Source organism: Pteropus medius, unplaced genomic scaffold (genome assembly GCF_902729225.1).
Source record: "Pteropus medius unplaced genomic scaffold, Ma_sr-lr_union100, whole genome shotgun sequence".
Lineage (NCBI taxonomy): Eukaryota > Metazoa > Chordata > Mammalia > Chiroptera > Pteropodidae > Pteropus > Pteropus medius.
The window spans coordinates 4,298,733-4,318,048 of NW_024350397.1; the positions used below are offsets into that span (position 1 = coordinate 4,298,733).

The window sequence follows — 19,316 nt, forward strand, 5'->3', positions numbered from 1 at the left end:
CTTGTCAGTCCCACACCCCCTCTCTTTATAAAATGAAACACAAAAGCTCTCTTTTACTCTAATGAAGGGCAGAGGGGGGGCAGTCATCGTGTCTCATTGAGTTTGGGCAGTCCACAAGATGGCAGCATTGAAACGAAGAGAAAGGTGCCTAAGCCGACTTGCCAATTGAACTTAAAAACATCTCAAAACCATCCCTATGTACAATAAAAGAAGTGTGATATTACATGCTGTATTGGGGCACAACATATAGCAGGCTGCGAGCATATCTTGTTTTGATATTTTCTTTAACTTTGCCCAAGCGTTTAATACAAAATATCCTGCTTCCTCCTCTGAGCCTGGCCTCCATTGCCTCTCTCCCATTTTAACAATGGCAAGAAGAATTTTAATAGAAAGATTAAATAGACAAAGATGATTTACTTTGCATTTTTAGTTTCCAAGGAACTCTTTTCAAATGACGATGTAAAACTTTGGAAGGAATGCGATACAAATTGCCCAGACTGAGAAGAATGGGTTCTTCCTTCCAATGACAAAAAAGAGTGCACCCCAAAAAAAGAGTGCACAGGGCCGGTGTGGGAGAGTAAACTGGTAAACTGTGGGGTGTGTATAACGTGAGTGCTTTCAGTTAGTGCCAAAGGGCTGTACGTCACAGCCACGGTGCCACTGGAGAGCTATATTTCATGTTTAATCTCTCATAACCATGAAATAGGACTTCTTAGAGCATGAGAAACCCTTTCCAAAATTTACCACACTTGTGCAGCAAGATCGAATTATGCAGATGAAGTAAAACCAACTGAACAGTGAAGGAATGGTTAAACAACCTTGGACGTCAATGCCCATGACCCAGGAATGTATTGTTGCATAATCTCATGTTAGAAAATGTTAATACTGGAAAATGTTAATGTGTGTGTGGCTTTGGGTTTTCTCCTTAAATGTAGTTTATAAGACATGCACATACAGGAGAGCAGTAAGCTATTACAGCGCACACATTTCTGGTTATATTTACCTTGCTAATACATTAAATTTATTGTATAACACAGAAAACCACATCATCTATTATTTTGGCTATTAATAGTCTGGTGACATTGTAATATATATAAATTGGAATATTTTTGTAATCACTGGGACATGAAACAGCTTTGCCTGAAAGGACGGTTTAGGCATTTCTCTTGGTGCAGTGAATAGCGGTTCACCTTTACCTTCCAATGTTCTTTCCAGTTCTTTGAGTCTAACAAAGCGAACGGCACTAACTTTTTGTATTTTGCTACTCTTTTATCTTCTTGTCCCAATAATATAGCTTATTTTGGGCAACCTTGCTTATTTAAACTTAATTTCAAAAAGTCTCTGCATTTTGTGGGGGACGGGTATAAAGGAATAGTAGCTCAGTGTTGAAAATCTGAGCCTGGCTAGAAAGGCCATTAAACACACAAAATACATATAAACATTTATAGAAAGGAAAAAACAAACATAAAATAGAGAAGGACAGAAGAAGAGGAGGAAAAAGTTGAGAAAGAGAAAAAAACAAATGGATGAATGAAATGAGTATATAGGGTTATTGACCTTTAAATCTTCAAAATATTACCCAAGCCCTGTAGCTGCACAATTCTTATAAAATTCATTGGGAATAATCTGGCTAAATTCCTTCTTGACTCTTAAAAATAGCAGGAAACAATATTCTGAACTTAAAACAAATTTATAGCTGCTGTGAGCAAGCACCAGCTGTGCTTATTGAACGTATCTTGCCACAGTTGAATCATTAGCACTGTATATGCACAAGGATTTAATTTTTAAATCTGGATTTCAAAACTTCTATTGAGTGTGTTAACTCGTTACTCAGAGACCAGACTTGCAGTACAAACAAATGGAGGTGCTGAGGCCCATGTAATAATAGGTTATGTATATACTCTGAGCTGCTCTAGAAATGTTTGAAGATCCTCAGAGGGTAAGAGGCTTCATCAGGGGGAGCTGGATTTAAAATGCAGAGTTCTCATCAGTTCCTGACAGAGAATTAATAGGCTTTCCTGCATCTGATTACAGCTCAGACAGTATATAAATATTATATGCCCACCGAGTTTATTATATTGGTAAGAATCCTCAAAATAAAAGCTTGAGACTCTGCTTGGGTCTATAATGACCTCAGCAAAATCAGATTATGATGAAGGTTTAGTGGTTTGATTTTCTGCTGCTTGTAAAGATGCCTGAAGAATCTGAAACCTGCAGAACAGTGTGGACCAAAGTATCAGGAAGCAGAAACTGACCACCGGGGGACACCTCAGAGTTAGACTGGCCTCTGATTCACACTCTCAGGCCCTTGTGAAGCATTCTGAACATTGGCTTAGTCAGGAGGTAATAATCAGCAGAACTCCTTAAAGAAGGTCAGACAGTCCATTATCCACAAACAAAGACTTGGAGCTAGATTTGTGACCCAGGCAATGGAAAAACAGGAAACTGGGGTTATTTGTAAAGGACTCTGGGCTGACTCTGGAATTCAAAATCGGATCCTATCAGTGAGCCCTAAGGTTTGGCATGAGCTTGTTCAGATGGTGGTAGCAACGGGGTCTTACTGGTTCATGATTTGTGCATCTGTCCTGTGATTACAGCAGACCCTATGAGATGACCACCTGGCCCTGGAGCTCTTCTGTGAAGCCATCACGTCATTGGCCTTGAGCTCATGCACAAATCTGTGCTCACCAAGTCATTTCTACTCTGAGCCTACAGGCCGTCCACATTCAGGGAGAATAATCCCATTTGGGGATCTGATATATCACTCTATTTTCTCCACAGTTGTTGTTCCCTTTTATTTTTTTTAATGTTCCCAGCTCTTTTGATAGGCAAGAGGAAAGATGAGATGAAACAAGTTAGTTGGCAACTTTCATAGTGGTTTTAAATAATTCTCTGGCAAGAGAGAAAGCTAAAACAATAGTTAAAATGTTTGTTACATTACTGGAACTTCATTTTTTCATCTCACCCCTCTTCCCTATTACAGAGTCATGGAGAGCCAGCTGGTGGTTATTCTACAGAAGACCATCCTGAGGGAGCTGAGAACTCTCGGGAAAGGTAGGAAGCAAGTGAGAGGCGGGGCTTCGCTCAGGAGGGAGCTTCAGCCATCCCAGGTGACTGCATGGTCAGTTACAGCCACGTTTTATAACACGAAAAGACGTGGGCAGGACTACAGTGTTTTGGAGTTTAGGGTAACAGAGTATTCTTCTGTTTCATCGTTCAGTAGTTGGGGTGTTTGAGCTGTGTGATAGCAGGGATTTGTCAACCTGAGCACACTATGGGGAAACTTGGGGTTAAGTCCAACTAAAGAGAAGTTTGTTTTGCAGTTTAATCAGGTCAATGGTGATGGAGTCCTTTAAGGAAGCATACTAATTAGAGCGGCCCTTTCTACTCTCTGCCTAGCTGGGGAGTGTCATAGTGTTGAGGAAACATTGATATACACCACACGCCCCATTAATAAATGACTGTGGACGCCAAGGCTGAGCAAGCTTCTATAAAGGAAATGGGAGAAGCTGGAAAGCTGACCTGTTCACCTTACTCTAATGATTAACTTTAAAGTATTTAAAACCTCTGATTGCTTATACTGACTCTTTCTCTCCATGTGAGTCTACGGGGAAGAATTTTACAGAATACTAACAAAATACAAAGGAGAGTGAGAAGGAGGCCACCATTTAACTGTGGCTGGCCTTGAGAAACAGCTAACCAAGGGCTTTAAAAGTCATTATGCTTTTCTATTAATACAAGGATGCGGGGGTGCCATTCCCAAGGGTGGTCCTCTTCCCACGCACAGTTATAGCTGTGGCTTCCTGTACCCCACTTCATGGCACACCCACTGGAAACGTTGTTGTGAAACTGCCAGATCTGTGGCAGGCAAAACTGACAAACTTTGCCTGTCTCAGTTTTGCAGAATGATGATGAAAATAAATAGTCAGGCTGGTGCCTGTGAGATTTCCTTCTCCTGTAGTTTGCAAACACAGTACATGTCCTAGATGTGCTGCGTTTAAACAAAGTATGTTACCCTGTTCCTTCCACTGAGAGCTGGGATTGTCACCATTTGGCAATTACTGATGGAGCAGGAAATCTCGCTCTCTGACGCATATACATGTGGAGGGAAGGAAAGCAATATTTATAGCTCGCGCTTGGAGACCAGATGTTGTGTGGCATCTCTCTTCTAGGACTTTGAGGGAACCTGAAACCCAGAAGCGCAGCAATCGGCTATATTTTGGGGGGAAGACAGGCATATGGGAAATCTACCACATTTTCTATTGTATTTGATACCTGATTGTATTGTGCTGTCTATTATGGTTGGCTTTTCTGTGGTCAGCACAGTGGTACCACCTGAAAAACAAAACAGCAACATACAAAAGTGAGAAAGAGGAAGCATTGCAGAGAATATGCTGTAGAGAAATGCTGTCTGCTTATATACATTCGATTGAGGCAAACATTTTCCATAAACAATCCTTCCTTTAATTCCACCTATAGTAATCGTTTTACTTAAAATTTGCTCACCACAGTATCAAGCTCGAATAAACTATTGTTCTTTACCTAACACATTTATTCATAAAGCATCCAGCGGCGTGGAGTGTTTGAGGCTTTGTTCCAAGGTTCCCAGACTAGGCATGGCATGCAATTGCAACAGTGAAAAACAAAAGCCTCCGAATGTCCTCAGTGACTTGGGTATTAAACCTGACCTAGACCTTTAAGCTTCAAACAGTTTCCCAAGGTTTCAGATGTGTGCCTTCAGGGGAGTTGCAAGGCTGGTCTCACCATTTGTTTAAAAAACTGAGGATTTAAAGTGGATGGAAGCAGTTTCGTTTTTTTTTTTTTCTACAATAGTTGTTTATTTTTCCCCAAGGACAGATATTCTGCCTGGTATGTGGTTTGGAGAAGCTGCAGGAAAAGGAGAAGGGGAAAAACACTTCTTCACAGTTCCAAGGATCCGGAGATTGCACAAACAACACCCTGAACAATATCAGCTTTTAATCAGTTTGGATCGACTTTGAAATCCTTGGTCAGGGGAACATGTGGAAGCTTAGCCGTTATCCTCTTTTTCTCTGTCTTAACTCTTCCATTTTCTGCTCCTCATCATTACATTTCTATTTTAAAGTAGTGTTTTTAAACTTGCCCAACCACAAGAACCACCTGAACGCTTGCCGAAATTGTGGTTGGCAACCCATTTACCCTCCTCAGATCTTACCGAGAACCAAAATCTCCAGGGGTAAGCCCTCAAAATCTGTATTTTTGAAAGCTTCTCGAGTGAGTCTTATAATCCACTAAGCCTGGGAAACACTGGTTTGCTCTTCACTACTTAGTTGCCCGAGAAAGGTATTTCTCCTTATGTGTCTGCAGGGCAGGTCACGGTCAACGATAATCTATTTGCTATTCCAAGAGATAAAGTCCCGGGCAGACTCAGAGTAAGGGCATGGCGGGGCCCTGACTGTCATGGAAAGTTTTAGAGGTGGCTATAAGGTGCCACTGCACATTTTCCAATAGTATCATTCAATAAAGATTTGTGATTATCTCTATTCTGGCCAGGCACTAGTCCTATTCTCCAACTCCCACAGATCAGAAATCATCCGGATCATGAATCAGAATTGTAAAAATGTACTCTTGGAATGGTCTGAGGATTTCTGAGCTAACCGGCTGCAGCACCAAGTCATGTTACCCTTGCTCTCCCAGTGAATACCCTGGCTGAGTGGTCACATGTGTGCGTGGCTTCAATGAGGCAGGCAATATGAAGAAGGTATTATATGTATTATGGGTTAAGAAGGTGAATCTATAATGGCAGAATTGGAGGGAGGCCAGAATACATTAGCGTTCTGTTCCCAGTGGTCTTATAAGAGAAAAACTCAAGGTGAAAATTCACTTTTTAAAACCGATATGCATTATCAGTTTTGTTACAGTTTGGGAGCCAAATTCTGCTGTTGGGTACACACAGATCCAGTATAAAATTTGGCCTCCTGATGCCTTTGAAGCCAATTGTATTATCTAATGACTTCAAAGGCATTTGCAAATGAGTAACTTCACCTTGGCAAGCAAATATGGGAAAGCAGAACCTCTCCTCATTTCCATGCATTTGGTACATTTCATCTGGAATTCGGTGTTGTTTGTAAGTAATGAGCGTTTTGCTACGATACTTATCTCTCTATATATACAAATAGGTCACTCCGAGAGGAGAAATTAAAGCAACAACATCTGCTTTAAGGCACTAAACAAGGCTAAAGAAAGCCTTGATCTCAATTTCCTTGATCCCATGTTTCCACCTATCAGGGTTAAAGTGAGAATGCTTTTAGTTTGGTTACATTGTACTGAACATTCAAAGTTTGCAGCTCTGACAGTAAGGCCTGTGCCAGAGTGAGCAAAGAGGGTGCACAGCTGTGTGTGTGCCTTGGAGGTGATTTGTTCATATGTGAAAAGATACCTGCTTAGGTGAGAGTTTTGCTCCTTGCAAAGATTTAGATGTGAGCACACCCTTTTCCATTAAAGGATAACAAACAGCTTCATAAAGCAAAATTGGCTATAATGCAATAAATGAATAGGAAGCACGAAATGCCTTCTAAAATCCCTTGTTGATGGGACGTGATGTGGGCATTGTGAACACGCTCAGCAGCTCTTAGCATACGCATGTATTGATAGGATCCTTGAGTCAAACGTGCTGGCCTGAGAAAATAAATTTTTTTTTTTTTTTTTTTTTGCCATGGCAATATGTAAAAACAAACCAAAAAAAATGGGATGAACTTTTTTCTATTTACGCAAGAAATAATTTTAAATGCTGTAGATAAACCACAACCTTATACTTTTAAAGGATTGCCAGTGTTTCCACTATAAATGACCCATTTTCTGTAGTTTGTAACTCATTGCCTTACACAATTTGCTCCAGGCTAACATACTTGCCCTATTTCATTCAAAGGCTTCAGTTTCAATTGATTCAGTCATGAACTGAGGCAAAAATGAGAAGGTTGGTTGTTCTGATATGAGGAGTAAATCTGAGGCTTTGTTCTAATCAATATTAACTGACCACTTTAGGGTATATAAAGAAAAGAATCCTCTTCACAAGAGGGTAATTGAAAAGGGTATCCAATGATGACTACAGTCATTCCTTTTCATGAGGAATTTCACTACGGATGTATGACAGGGTCTGCAAAAAGCCTGAGGTTTGTGGCAGTGTTTACAGGCAACCCGGGGAAGGTTCCACGGGACCTGGATCATAGAATCGTATTCTGTTTTTAACATCAGCTGTCAGGTTTTCAGCTCGAACTTAACTTCTTAAAGAGAAAATGCCACTGCATTAATTAGAGTAATTTTTTTGTGGTTTGTGGCTACTTATTACAAGCTTTGTTTCAAAAGCCCATAGCGATGTAACATTTATTGGCTATTCGAATGTAAGTGATTATCCTGGAAATTTGCAGGGAGGCCGCCTCAGGAGGTGAGATTTAAATGTGCAGAGTTCTCTCACTCGTTCAGAGGAAAGCTTTCGAAGTAATTGGAAATGTACTTTGGGACATTTCCTTCCAGATTTTACACGAACGCATTGGCCAATAACATGGCACTATTATGAAGTTACATGGTAACACCTTCGGTTTCACCCATGGAAGTTAATTATGTGGGATCTCTGAGTCCTTTCTGGGTGAAAATACAGACCTGCATCTAAGGGCTCATGTTTAACCTAAAATGAGAGTCAGATGCTATATGAAACTACATTTTGACCTGGGTAGCAAAGGTCCCACAGTACCTTTTGCAACAATAGGGTGAAAATCCTAGTGCCTTGGCCAGTTTCTAAATGGTGCAATCCCATTCCTCACTTGCCCAACATTTCCTCTGACATTCCAAGTGAAAGAGAAGGTCACTTTCTAGCTTTTAGGGTTTTAGAATATTACAGAGTAATATTCTGAATTAATTAGTGAGGCATTTGGCACACACCGTCCCTGATATATTTGCTAGTCACTGGTAATGTGAAATGACAACTAATTCTGCCTTTGTAAATTTTAATGTAAAGTGGTTTATAAAATTCTAACTTAAAAGTTGCATTTCAAATATAAGCCTAATTTCATCAATTAGTTGGCTAAACGTTCCACTGAAAACATTTTTATCCTCATTAAAAAATGAAAATAAACGTTCTAAGGCATGTGGTTATGTGCATGTGTTATGGGGGCGGGTGGTGTGAAGATGAGGATCCGTTAAGGACGATTAGCCATGGAGAAATTCTTATTCAATTAATCCTAGTCTTGGCTCTGAAAATGGCTAAAATCATTGTTTCAAATGGCTGTGGCTATTAGGAACAAGCCGTTTACATGGATGACATGAGGAAATGAAGATGCACATGTTCTGGCAAGGCCACCTCTGTTGCTGGGGCAGTTTTGCCACCACCCTGATGCTCACCTCCCAGAGGAGTTACACAAACACAAACAGGCATTAACTAGCTGGTCTCAATGACAGCATGAACTGAAATGGCACAGCAATGAGATGGAAGATGGTTTCTGCACCTGTGAGCTGGAAGTCATCACCTGTTCCGCTGTGGCAGTTGGCCTGGTCATCGTCACATTCATCCACTAGGTTCCCATTGGGAGTGGTCGGTCCAGCTGTAGGTGCTGGAACAAGATCCAAGGATTATTATCTCACACCTCTGAAGTGTATTCTCAAGCCTCTGGCTGTTGAATCTGCTAATATTTTTGCAGGAAACTCTAATCTGTGACAAGAAGGCCAGGAGCATGGTTTACCTCTCTTTTGGGAGCTAAATAGGCTTGGATTTTGCAGAATCTATTGGAGACAGCTTTATTTTGGTATTTGGTCCATATCTGCTGAATAGAGTTGGCTGCCTTAGCATTTTTTTACATTGTTATCTACATAAACTTCCTTTTTCTGAAAAGTTCTTGAATTTTCACTGGTTATTTATTCATGAACCTGAAGTTAGATAATAGAGATATTGCTTGATAATAGAGATATTGGTTTTCCTTTCATTTTAAGGTGCTAGAGAACTCGCTTGCCATGAATTCTTTTATATTCTTAGAACTTACTAAATTTGCTAAGTTCATATTATAATTTTTCCCCAAAAGAGAGTCCCAATATTCACCATTCACTTTTATTATGATATTGTTTTGTTTTGTTTTGTTTTTAGGAGTGACTCCATTTCCATCAACCTCTGATCTCTGCCCAGAGCAGGTGTCTGAGAGGACTTGCTTAGATATCCTGTACTTTAGCTTACTGTATTCTAACTCCCAGTGGACAACATTCCACTGCTGGCAGGTATTCCCATATCTTTAAGTTTGTAGATGAAAGGTATCCAACATTAATCAAAGACTGCTTTTGAAGTTCTTTAAATTTAGTTTGGTCTTTTTTTTCCCAGCCTGTTACTCATTTTTGCAATCTGTTTAATATTTTACAGTTTTCGGTATTACATTTCACTTTATGAGACTGGAGATAATGTACAGTTCTCTTGATGTTTGAGAAGCAGACAAGGTGCTGGGAGCAGAATCTCATTCTCTAAGAGGTTCTGGCCGGTAGGAATGTGCTGGTAACTGCTGCTTTCTCAATAAAAACTTGACATTTTTTGTTATTGTGCTTAAGTACCGAGCAAAGTTATGACAAATGTGGAAATGTAGCTAGTTTCAACTTTCTCAACTCTCCAAAAGCACACAGCAATAATAACTAGGAAATTAGCACATACAGATATTGCACACACCATTTAGACATACAGTCTACACTTCGTAAAATGCATACACAAATATTCCTGCTCTACTTATTGCTCTCACTGAATTAATAGAATCCTTTCTGTCAATCCAGATGCTAGTCTTCACTAAGCTGCCCTTTCTCTTGATACTGTGCCACTTTTAAGTATTTTAAACTGTCTCTTCATCTTGCTGGGTTTTTTTGCATTTCTTATGGTTTTTACAAAGGACGGGTTCCATGTTGGAAGTGGCCCAGGGTGGTACTAAGATTAAATTGAAAATAGTAGACAGTGAATGTTTTTTATGCCCTAATTTTAATACTTGAAAATATTTTATTTTTTGTGGTTCTCTAATTGTTTCTTAAATATAATGCTAGCCCAAAACAGGGTGGACAATAAGGGTCGGCTGGGCTGTACCATATTCTTTTCTGCATCCCTCTAGGTATCTTCTGTAGAACAAGGCACAAAGTAGATATTTAGTAAGGCCTGTTAATCAAGCTAAGGACAAAGGAAAGCACTTCTTTTCACCAATCACGTTAAAAGCTTTGACATTACTTTCCCGGATGTTGGTTTCTCACATGGCTGTGGGCAACTTCCTCGCTTCTGTGAGAGCTTAGAAACATCTGTAGCAAATCCCTTCACCAACAATTTCTACCACACTACAGAGTTGACACGGGCAAACAGCCACAAATCTCAGTCTTTTCAAGCGTCCATTAATTCCACCTCCTAAATCAGTGTTGCTTCCCAGAAACCAGGCTAAAGACCTGCCTTATAGCAGCACACTCCTTTTTCCAGATGACCACATTTCTCAGTAAATTGAACGAACGTGTCTGCAGTTGGCTCAATCATCCCTTCTTTTTCTTGGCATCTTTGCCAAAGCCCTGGCACATGGGCATTCTTGGTCTGTGTTGATAGTGCCTGGGTAATTCAGAGGTCTGAGACATGACTACAGATATAGAAACAGCTATACAATAAAGAATGGGAGATAATGGCCTGCTTTTAAATAAACACATAGAAAAGTAGCTATGAATTATTCACTAGTATAGTGATTCATAGTTTAACATTACTTAGTGCATACGAAAAGTTTTACATTTAATGTGCTCAGGAATGTAATTACAATTGAGTAGCTGAAAATACACATAATTTTGAAACCACAAGAAGGTGATATTAAAAAAGCATTCTTCAAAACAATTATGAGCATATGCTCAATTGATTAACATCTGGGTACCAACAATAGCCACTCTTTGAGCTAACCTGGAGAAAGACCTTTATGAGGATGGAAAAGTTGGTAGAGGTTACTCATTTTTGCCCAAATCTAAGGCAGATGGGAATTCTAATGCACAAACGCATGAAATGGAACAATAAGCAACCATCATTTTTTTTTTCAAACATTCATGTTATTTATTATGTGATAAAAAAAAGCTGAGGAGAGAATGGTTTTGAGATCAGTGTGGGAACTGAATTTGTCCTTGATATGACCTTCATATGATAACCTAAGTTCATGAAGTAACATCCTTAAACAGACCTCTGTTCATTCACATATGTTATCTTATATAAAGTTTTATGTCTGCAGCAGCCTAAGAAATTCATCCAGGAGAATGTCTTGATGTTTCAGTCTGTCAAATACTGCTTCCTGCTGGTATCTGAATGGTAGTCAACATCACCTACAGAAATCTGGATCAGACATAGACTTCCCAACAACACTAAAAAAGTCAAAGGAATAGGTGGTTGCTGGGGGCTAGGGGAGGGGGAAGTAGGTGGGAAACTGCTTAATGGGTAAGGGGTTTTACTTTGGAGTGATAGAAATGTTTTGGAACTAGATCGAGGTAGTGGTGGTGCAAATAATTCTGCATGTACTAAACACCACTGAACTGTTTAAAATGGTGGATTTTATGTCATGTGATTTCACTTCAAAAAATTATTATTTTTTAAATCGATGGAGACAACCCCACAGAATCTGAAGAGAGTTATGCAAACAACCAAGACAAAAGTAGAATTCTAAAGGTGCTGTTTTGCAGATTAAAATGTTCTAGAATATGCTAGAATGTTGAGTCTAATAGACTGGCAGGCACAGAGAGATGCAGAATTAGCAAGGGGAAAAGGTAGCCGTTTGTGACAGTACCATTAGGGGCATAAATACATGAAAAGGAAACAAACAAAGAAACAAAAACTAGAAGTCACTCTGGAAATTGTAATTACCTTCCACTTCACAGCCCAGTAGCTCCATTCTTAGTCCTAGGCCACCATGAGTGGCTCTCTCAGGGTAGATCCTGATGAATCGTGTGGGAAGAGGTGGAAAAGTTCGTAGCTCAGGTGTATCATAGTTGCTGTTGCCTTCAAAAGACTGTGAAGTATGAAAAACACCAGTTATTAATAAAACCTCTCTTTTGGCAGGAGAGCCTCTCCTCGGGATTCTTATAGGGCAGGGGCATAGGGCTCATTCTACCACTTTGTAAGTGGCGGACATTGTTTTCATAAGTGAGAAAGGAAAAAAAAAAAAACAATCCTTCTCTAAGAAGTGACAGATGTCACTTCTCAGAAACTAGAGTACACACTGAAGCTATACCTGAAGCTTTAATGAGACACATTTTTAAATGATATGCTGGGAGAATTGTGCCTGGGAGAGGTGACACTTTTACCACTTCCTTGAGGTGGAAGATGGTAACTCAGGAAGAGAACTTGCCATTTTTCAGAGCTTATAATAGACATCGCATTTTCAATAACTATCCCTTATACATTTTCTTAAATGAGCAGATCTTCTAGGAGAGAGACAAATTAAATTCCTGAAGGAAGAGATAGTTAATTTAATGTAGTGCAAATGCTGTTTATTCAAGAACTTCAGTATGCCAACCACTTGAAATTGCTGTTTGCTTAAGCAGTTCCACCAGTCGGAGGCCACCAGTTGGAGGCATTTGTAGATAAAAGACCTTCTCATCTCAGGAAGGGATCAAGAGTCCTGACTGTTAAGTGATGTTCTGATGCCTCGTTGAATTGCACCTCTTTGTCAAGTGCATTCCTAACTTGAAGTCACCATGACATTTTTTTAGGAGATAGGCTACCCAGTGCTGGAGCTGCTCTTGAATTATTTTATTGCCCTTTTTACATTGACTGGACAGTCAACATCCTTTTAGAGGAATCATAAGAAAATGGGAGTATGACTAGACTTGCTTTCTTTTTCAAGAAATGAGTAACCTTCCTATATCCTCTTTTCCCAACACCATTCTTAATCCTGTCCGAACAGAAGGGGAAGAAGATTAGAAAACTCATATTGCTTTATCTCTGGACGTGCCCTTTTATATATAAAACATCCTGTGATATTTACTGGTGAAAGGCATTGTTCTAAGTGCTTAATATATATTAATTCATTTAATCCTCAAGACAGCTCCATGATATAGGTTCTATTATTACCCTCATTTTACAGAAGAGGCCTTGAGAGGTCAAGCAATTGGCCCACGGTTATATGTAAGGCAAGTGGCAGAGCCAGGATTCAAACTTAGGCAGTCTGACTGGTTTCCTTCACTACTACACTGCTACAATGCCTCTGCCCTTAGAAATAATCTAGTCTAACCTCCTCATTTTAACACACGAAAACACTGAGGTCCAGAAGATAAGGTCTTTGCCCAAGGCCGCACATTTAGTTTCATTAATTTTTCTTTAAATGTATTGCAGTTTGGGCTACCAAAACTGGTGGATCAAACTGAGTGGATGGCTAGCCCCAGGCCATGTCAGTCAAGAGTGGGAACCACGCGCAATAGTTGGGTCATAAAGCAGCTAAAGAAGCGATCATCCCGTGGTGGAAATATCATGGCAAAATGGCACACATGTAAGAGAAGACAGATTGGGTAGGTTGTGACATGTCTAGGGGTCTTCCAAGTTCTAGAAGTAAATTAATTGGTCTTTTCCAACTCAGAAAAGCTTCCAGGCATCTCAAAGTACATGGCTAACGTAGACCTGCTTCTTCCAATTAAGGTTTCCTTCTAATCTTTTCAAAAGTAAATTCCCTTTTGAGCAGGGTTCTGTACTCTTGATAGAACTGCAGTTGCTGCCAGTAATTGAGAATCTGACATATATTATTGTTAAGCCCAATTAAATGTTGTCAGTAAGATACTAATTATGGTGAAAATAGCATTACTACACATGCAACTTCTGTCTACATTAACATAGCTCCAACAATCACAGGAGAAAAGCACTCATATCTACGGAATCTCACGTTCTACTGCTAATTTTAACCTGAGCAAAGAATTAGCACAATGTAAATACATTATAAAAGCTGTCAGCGATGAGCTGGGAAGAATATTAGCAATGAAGGACCATATGGAACTAGGCTACCTTTGCTAGCATATGATTGTTTATGAAACATCTGTGTCCTTTTACTACTCTTGTTTTAGAAGATGAGGGCCTTGAGTATTTAGATCTATCTGCTCCTGAAAAGTCTAGTTAATTCAAAGACTCTGATATACCTTGTCCGTCATGCACTATTTGAGGGGAGGAAGTGAGGAGAGGGTATAGAGGGTTTTAAATCCATCAAAGTGCTGTTTTATTTCACAAAACAGTACTCCTTTTACTGTTACATCCTAAGCAGGTAACATTCATTTGCAAGTTTAAATATACTATGTTTTAAATATCTTTATACAATTTAGAAATATGTACTGCTCCTAAACTGAAGGTTTTACCAGTTTCCTTGTTCATCTTTAAGATTTTATTCCTGGGAAAGGGCATTTAGGGATCACAGATTAGGCTCTGTGTAAACAGCTTAGAATTTTTCATGGTTTTAAATATAAGAAGATGATAGTGATTGATAGAATCATATTTTAGGAATAAAATTGAACACATTTAACCAATCGTGCATGGAGTTGTTCTGTTAAAATTGAAAACTGTGTGTTGGCAGCTTGTGGAATTCTATACGTTATGTATTACAATAGAGCGAAAGATAGCTTTAGACTTGATTACAGATGGTGGATTGCATAACAAAGGGAAGCATATGATGCATCCTATCCAGAGCATATGGTAATCTGTTTTCTGTCTCTCTTAGAACCCTAGTGTTGAAGAACATGTCACAACAGCACACCCTGCCATGCGACAGCAGCTCCAGGAAGTTGTTGATTTGCAGCATATTCACACGTTGTGCTAGAGGCACAGGCTTACTACCCCTCAGAGAAGACTGGCTCTTAGGGAGAACTCCAGTTTCTGATGTTTATTTTACTTTTTCTTTCATCAAAACAAGAGGGGGCAGACATAAAAGGGAAAATGAAATGGACACAAGAAAGAAAGTAGCTGCACACAGATGATAAAAACACTGGAAATATCTTAGAAACCACAAGTTAACAAGGGGTGAAATGAGAGAGGGATTTTTACGTTTCTGACAGCATCATCCCTGTTGGTGGCTGACCAGCAGCCAGTGGGGGACAGGGCAGTCTCTGCAGAGCCCCACATCTGGACAGAGTAGGAGCTGGCTGCACTGCCCAGCATTTGTTTTCTGCCTGCAATGCCTTTGCCTGAGTCACTATATGAAGCCACATTCCTACACTTACTCAGAGTAGGAGCAAGGCTAACACTCCCTCCAATTAACTAGAATCTTCTTTTCATAAAAGGAGTAGGTCCTGGGCTAAGTGGGGATGGGAAGGCTGGGACCAAAAGACCAGTTGTGTTGGGTATGAGAAGTATCTTCAGCCGAATGCAATTCCCATAGTTCATACAAACTGAACGTCTGTGGGTTGTTACTTATTTTAATCTCAAACTAGCTTCCTGGCCACCCATTCTTTCCCAGTTGGCATTGTGTACTCAGGAAATACAAATAAATCTAACAATCGGCTCAAGTAGAACGTAATCACTAAAGAATATCTGTTTAGTTAAAAAATATTATACCGTGTGTTCTGGTGAATGTTGGGATATTTTTATATTGAGATTCTTTTCTCTTTTCACTGAATCATCAAGAGCCAACTGCATTTTGAAAGGTTCCAATGCAGAAAAAATATACTTAACCATCACTTACAATAGCTAAAAGTAGAAGCAACTCAAGTGTCCATTAATGAATGAACTGATAAACAAAATGTGAAATATTATTCAGCCTTCAAAAAGAAGGAAATTCTGACACAGACTACAACATGGATGAACCTTGAAGACATTATGCTAAGTGAAATAAACCAGTCACAAAAGGACATATATTGTATGATTCCACTTATATGAGGCACCTAGAGTAGTCAAATTCATAGAGATAGAAAGTAGAATAGTGGTTGCCAGGGGCCAGGGGAGAGGGAAAATGGGAGTTATTGCTTAATGAGTACAGATTTTCAGTTTTGAAAAATAAGCAAGTTCTGGAGCTTAGTTGCACAACAATATAAATATGCTTAACATTGCTGAACTGAACATCTGAAATGGTTAAGATGGTAAATTTTATGTTATGTGTATATCATCACAATTAAAAGTTTAAAATGATATACTTTAGAGGGATGGGTGACAGACAGGAAAGGGGAAAGGCTAACTGATGGGTTAGAATATGCAGAGAGATTTTTGAGTTCCTACTAGATTGTTGCTGTCAATCCCCTGATCCCCTGATCCCTAAGTAAGAGAGAAAAAGGTAACCAGCAACGCAGTTCTTTCCCATGTTGATCTCAGATATCACTTTCTGTACCTCAAACCTGTCTGCCCTAGATTTGGGGATCTTACTAACACCTCCACACACCTCCACTGGTCTCACTGTTGAAAAGAAATAAATCTCGCTTCCTCGGGAGAACACTGGGGGTATTTGATTTAAGTCAAGGACTTGGGGAAGGATTTCCTCCGGAAGCTGCTCTCTGCTCCTGGACCTCACCTTAGCCTTGCGCTTGCTGTCATCCATGATCATTTTCCAGTCTGAGCCATTGTTGCTATACCCGATCTTGAATTTCCTCATGGACACCTTATTCTCCCGGTGTTTCCCACCCTGGATGATGATGCCCCTCACAATCTTCTCCTCTCCCAGGTCCACTTGGAGCCACTCATTTATGTATGACTGAGGTCCGGGCGGCAGTACCCAGCCAGAGCGACTGGTCACAAGGCGGATGTTTTCAGGCATCCAGCTCCTCTCCCCTTGGTTTGACGCTGTAATCTGGGAGTCAGAAATAAGTCCAGATACCATGCCCAACATTCCGGAGCAAGGGTAATCTAAAGGGTGGAACAAAATAAATAATGTAAAATGATTTTCTAGAGGCCTCCATGCTTAGAGAGAGAATACAACATATTGAACAAAAAGAGCATCTGTACCCATGCATACAAATGTTTAAATTTCTTCATCATTTGACATTAAACTGGAGTCTTCCACCCTCAAACCTTTCTCCCACTCTTTTAGAACCCCTCTCCCTACATTACATTCTAATAAATAAAATCTTCAATAAGAACATACATTTCCCCCTTTTTGAGTTTTTCCAAGGCAATGAACAACATCATAGATCTTTTTATATCTTCTACAGCAGCCCGAGTAGCTTCTGAGAGTAAGGAGAGTATCAATCATTGATTAATTGATTAGTAGCTTAAAAACAAAATGTTCAACACTTGAATTGTTCTTCTTTCAAAATTGTACATTTCAATCAAGAAAATGCACACGAAGTAATAATAACCTATTTTTTTCTTTGAAAAAACTCAATTTTGCCTAATATAATAAAAAATTAGCCTAAAAATATAACCATCTTAAGAGGCAGGTATCTAATACAATTAAGCTATGTCTATCTTATCAGCTGAATTTTAAGAATTAATGACGGATACTTTCCACATGAACTGACATACAGTTCACATCATGTCATTCCTTTATTCAAATAGTCAGTGCCTGCTCATTAGGAGTTATGCATGTACTTTCAGCTGAGCATGCCAGACCTTCCACAGAGGCAACTGGAATGAAGAACCTCCTCCTCTGGAAAGGGAAGTGGGGGCGGGGGGCTTTCTCTCATTCTGTTCCCTCCACTAGGAATTCTCCACCATCTTGTCCTTCCCACTATCTGCACCACTTAAAGTCTTGACTCGTTTTCAAATGCTACACCACTTATTCAGTTTTCCTGATCTCTCCAACTAGCCGTGGCTTTCCTTTTCTGGAGGTCTTCATAGTACTTAGTTTGCATTTCTCATATACTGATGATCATATTCAGTTCCTTGGATTACTGCTATTTGCCTCCTCACAGTTTAAGTTCTCTGAGGGCATGAACCAGGGCATATTTAAAAATTTTCTATGACTCCTTGTATTTGCTGAACAAATATTTGTTGAATGAATCAACTTATTAACACATTAAAAGGCAGCTGCCTATTTCCCAAGCACCTCTTCCTGTAATTCAGCCACAGTATTTGCTCCAGGCTGGGATCTGGAAACCAAGAATGAATTCAATAGGGATTAAAAAAAGATTTACAAAATCTATTTTACTGGGGGACTATGAAATTATGGTGTTAAAAATAGAAATCACATTTTTGGTCACTGCGGTCACACCTGCCTGATTCAAAATTGGCTTTTTTATAAAGAAAATGTTTAGCTGGTAATGAGGACCAGATGTTACCATTTGGAGAAAAACACAATTAACTTAAATATTGTAAGGAGAGCAGAACTTTTACCAGATTAATGTCCTTTCTCTAATGCAGAGCTGGCTCAGGCGCAGTTTACAATCTACAAACGTAGCACTGCCCAACCCCCATTCAGCCAATGGGTCCATGGAGCACAGTTAGACTGTCATTCCTTCTGTATGTCTGCTTCATCCAAAAAGAACAATAAAGAGGAAACTTGATCTGCCTTTGACTGAAAACTATGTGATTCTATTAGCAATGATTAGGAGAAAACATGTTAATAATTCAAGGTTTGAATAAGATGCTAGGATTTAACTCTGTTCTTCCATAGTAGGCTGGCTCAGATATGCTTTAGTCTGGCTACATGTCAAATCCTTTGGAAATAGTGTTGCCAGATTTAGCAAACAAACAATCAGACAAAAACAACAAAACAAGAAACAGGATGCCAAACTAAATTAGAATTTCAGACAAACAAGAAATATGTATTTTTTTTTGTATAAGTATGTCCCAAATATTGCATGGGATAAAACATTATTTGTCATTTATCTGCATGACATTTAACTGGCAACCCTGTATTGTATTTTATTCTTTTAGCAACCTTGTTTGCTAAGCTTAAAACCAATTCTGGATGGGAATTCTGTGATGGGGGATTGAGATGGTTATTTTCACTGATACTATTTTACAGTAAAGTCTCTGTACTTAGTTTTAATGGGAAAACTGAGATATACTGATAAATCCAATATCATTTAACCAGTTTCAAAGAATGAGAAGGTAATAACTGCATTTGATGGGAGAACCGGAATAAGCATAATTCAATATTTCTTTAATGACTCAGAAAGTATCTTTAGATGGTGTGGTGCCTGAGATCATCACTGAGGACCTTTAATTAACATAGAAACACACTAACGTGTGCAGAAGCATCAGTTAATACACTTCTGGTTAACAAATACAAGTTTGTAGTGTGTTTTCATAAGCAGTAAATTTCCAAGATTAATTTCACAAATTTCCATCTTTGCCAAAATGATGGAAGTATGCTTTGTTAGAATAATAAAAGTGTTCCTTTGTCAATCACCTATAAAGTAAAATGGTTTGCTACAATCTTGTTTATATCTCTATATGGTGACACACTGTCGTA

At 39.2% G+C, this 19,316-nt stretch overlaps 1 protein-coding gene across 5 annotated transcripts in view; it reads right to left on the reverse strand.

Moving 5' to 3' along the window:
* Positions 1 to 19,316, reverse strand: part of NRP1 (neuropilin 1) — a 131,975-nt gene that overhangs the window by 13,015 nt on the left and 99,644 nt on the right. For 3 of the 5 annotated variants that reach the window (XR_005647976.1, XM_039839765.1, XM_039839766.1), the window contains 4 exons: positions 16,473 to 16,804; positions 11,861 to 12,005; positions 8,481 to 8,585; positions 4,276 to 4,335 (listed from right to left, as the gene is read on the reverse strand). Coding sequence is in view for 4 of the 5 variants with exons in the window: in XM_039839765.1 (XP_039695699.1) it covers positions 4,276 to 4,335; positions 8,481 to 8,585; positions 11,861 to 12,005; positions 16,473 to 16,804 (642 nt within the window). In the remaining variant the exon portion in view is untranslated. The remainder of the gene's footprint in view (positions 1 to 4,275; positions 4,336 to 8,480; positions 8,586 to 11,860; positions 12,006 to 16,472; positions 16,805 to 19,316) is intronic. The other 2 variants (XM_039839767.1, XM_039839768.1) reach the window with 1 other exon arrangement.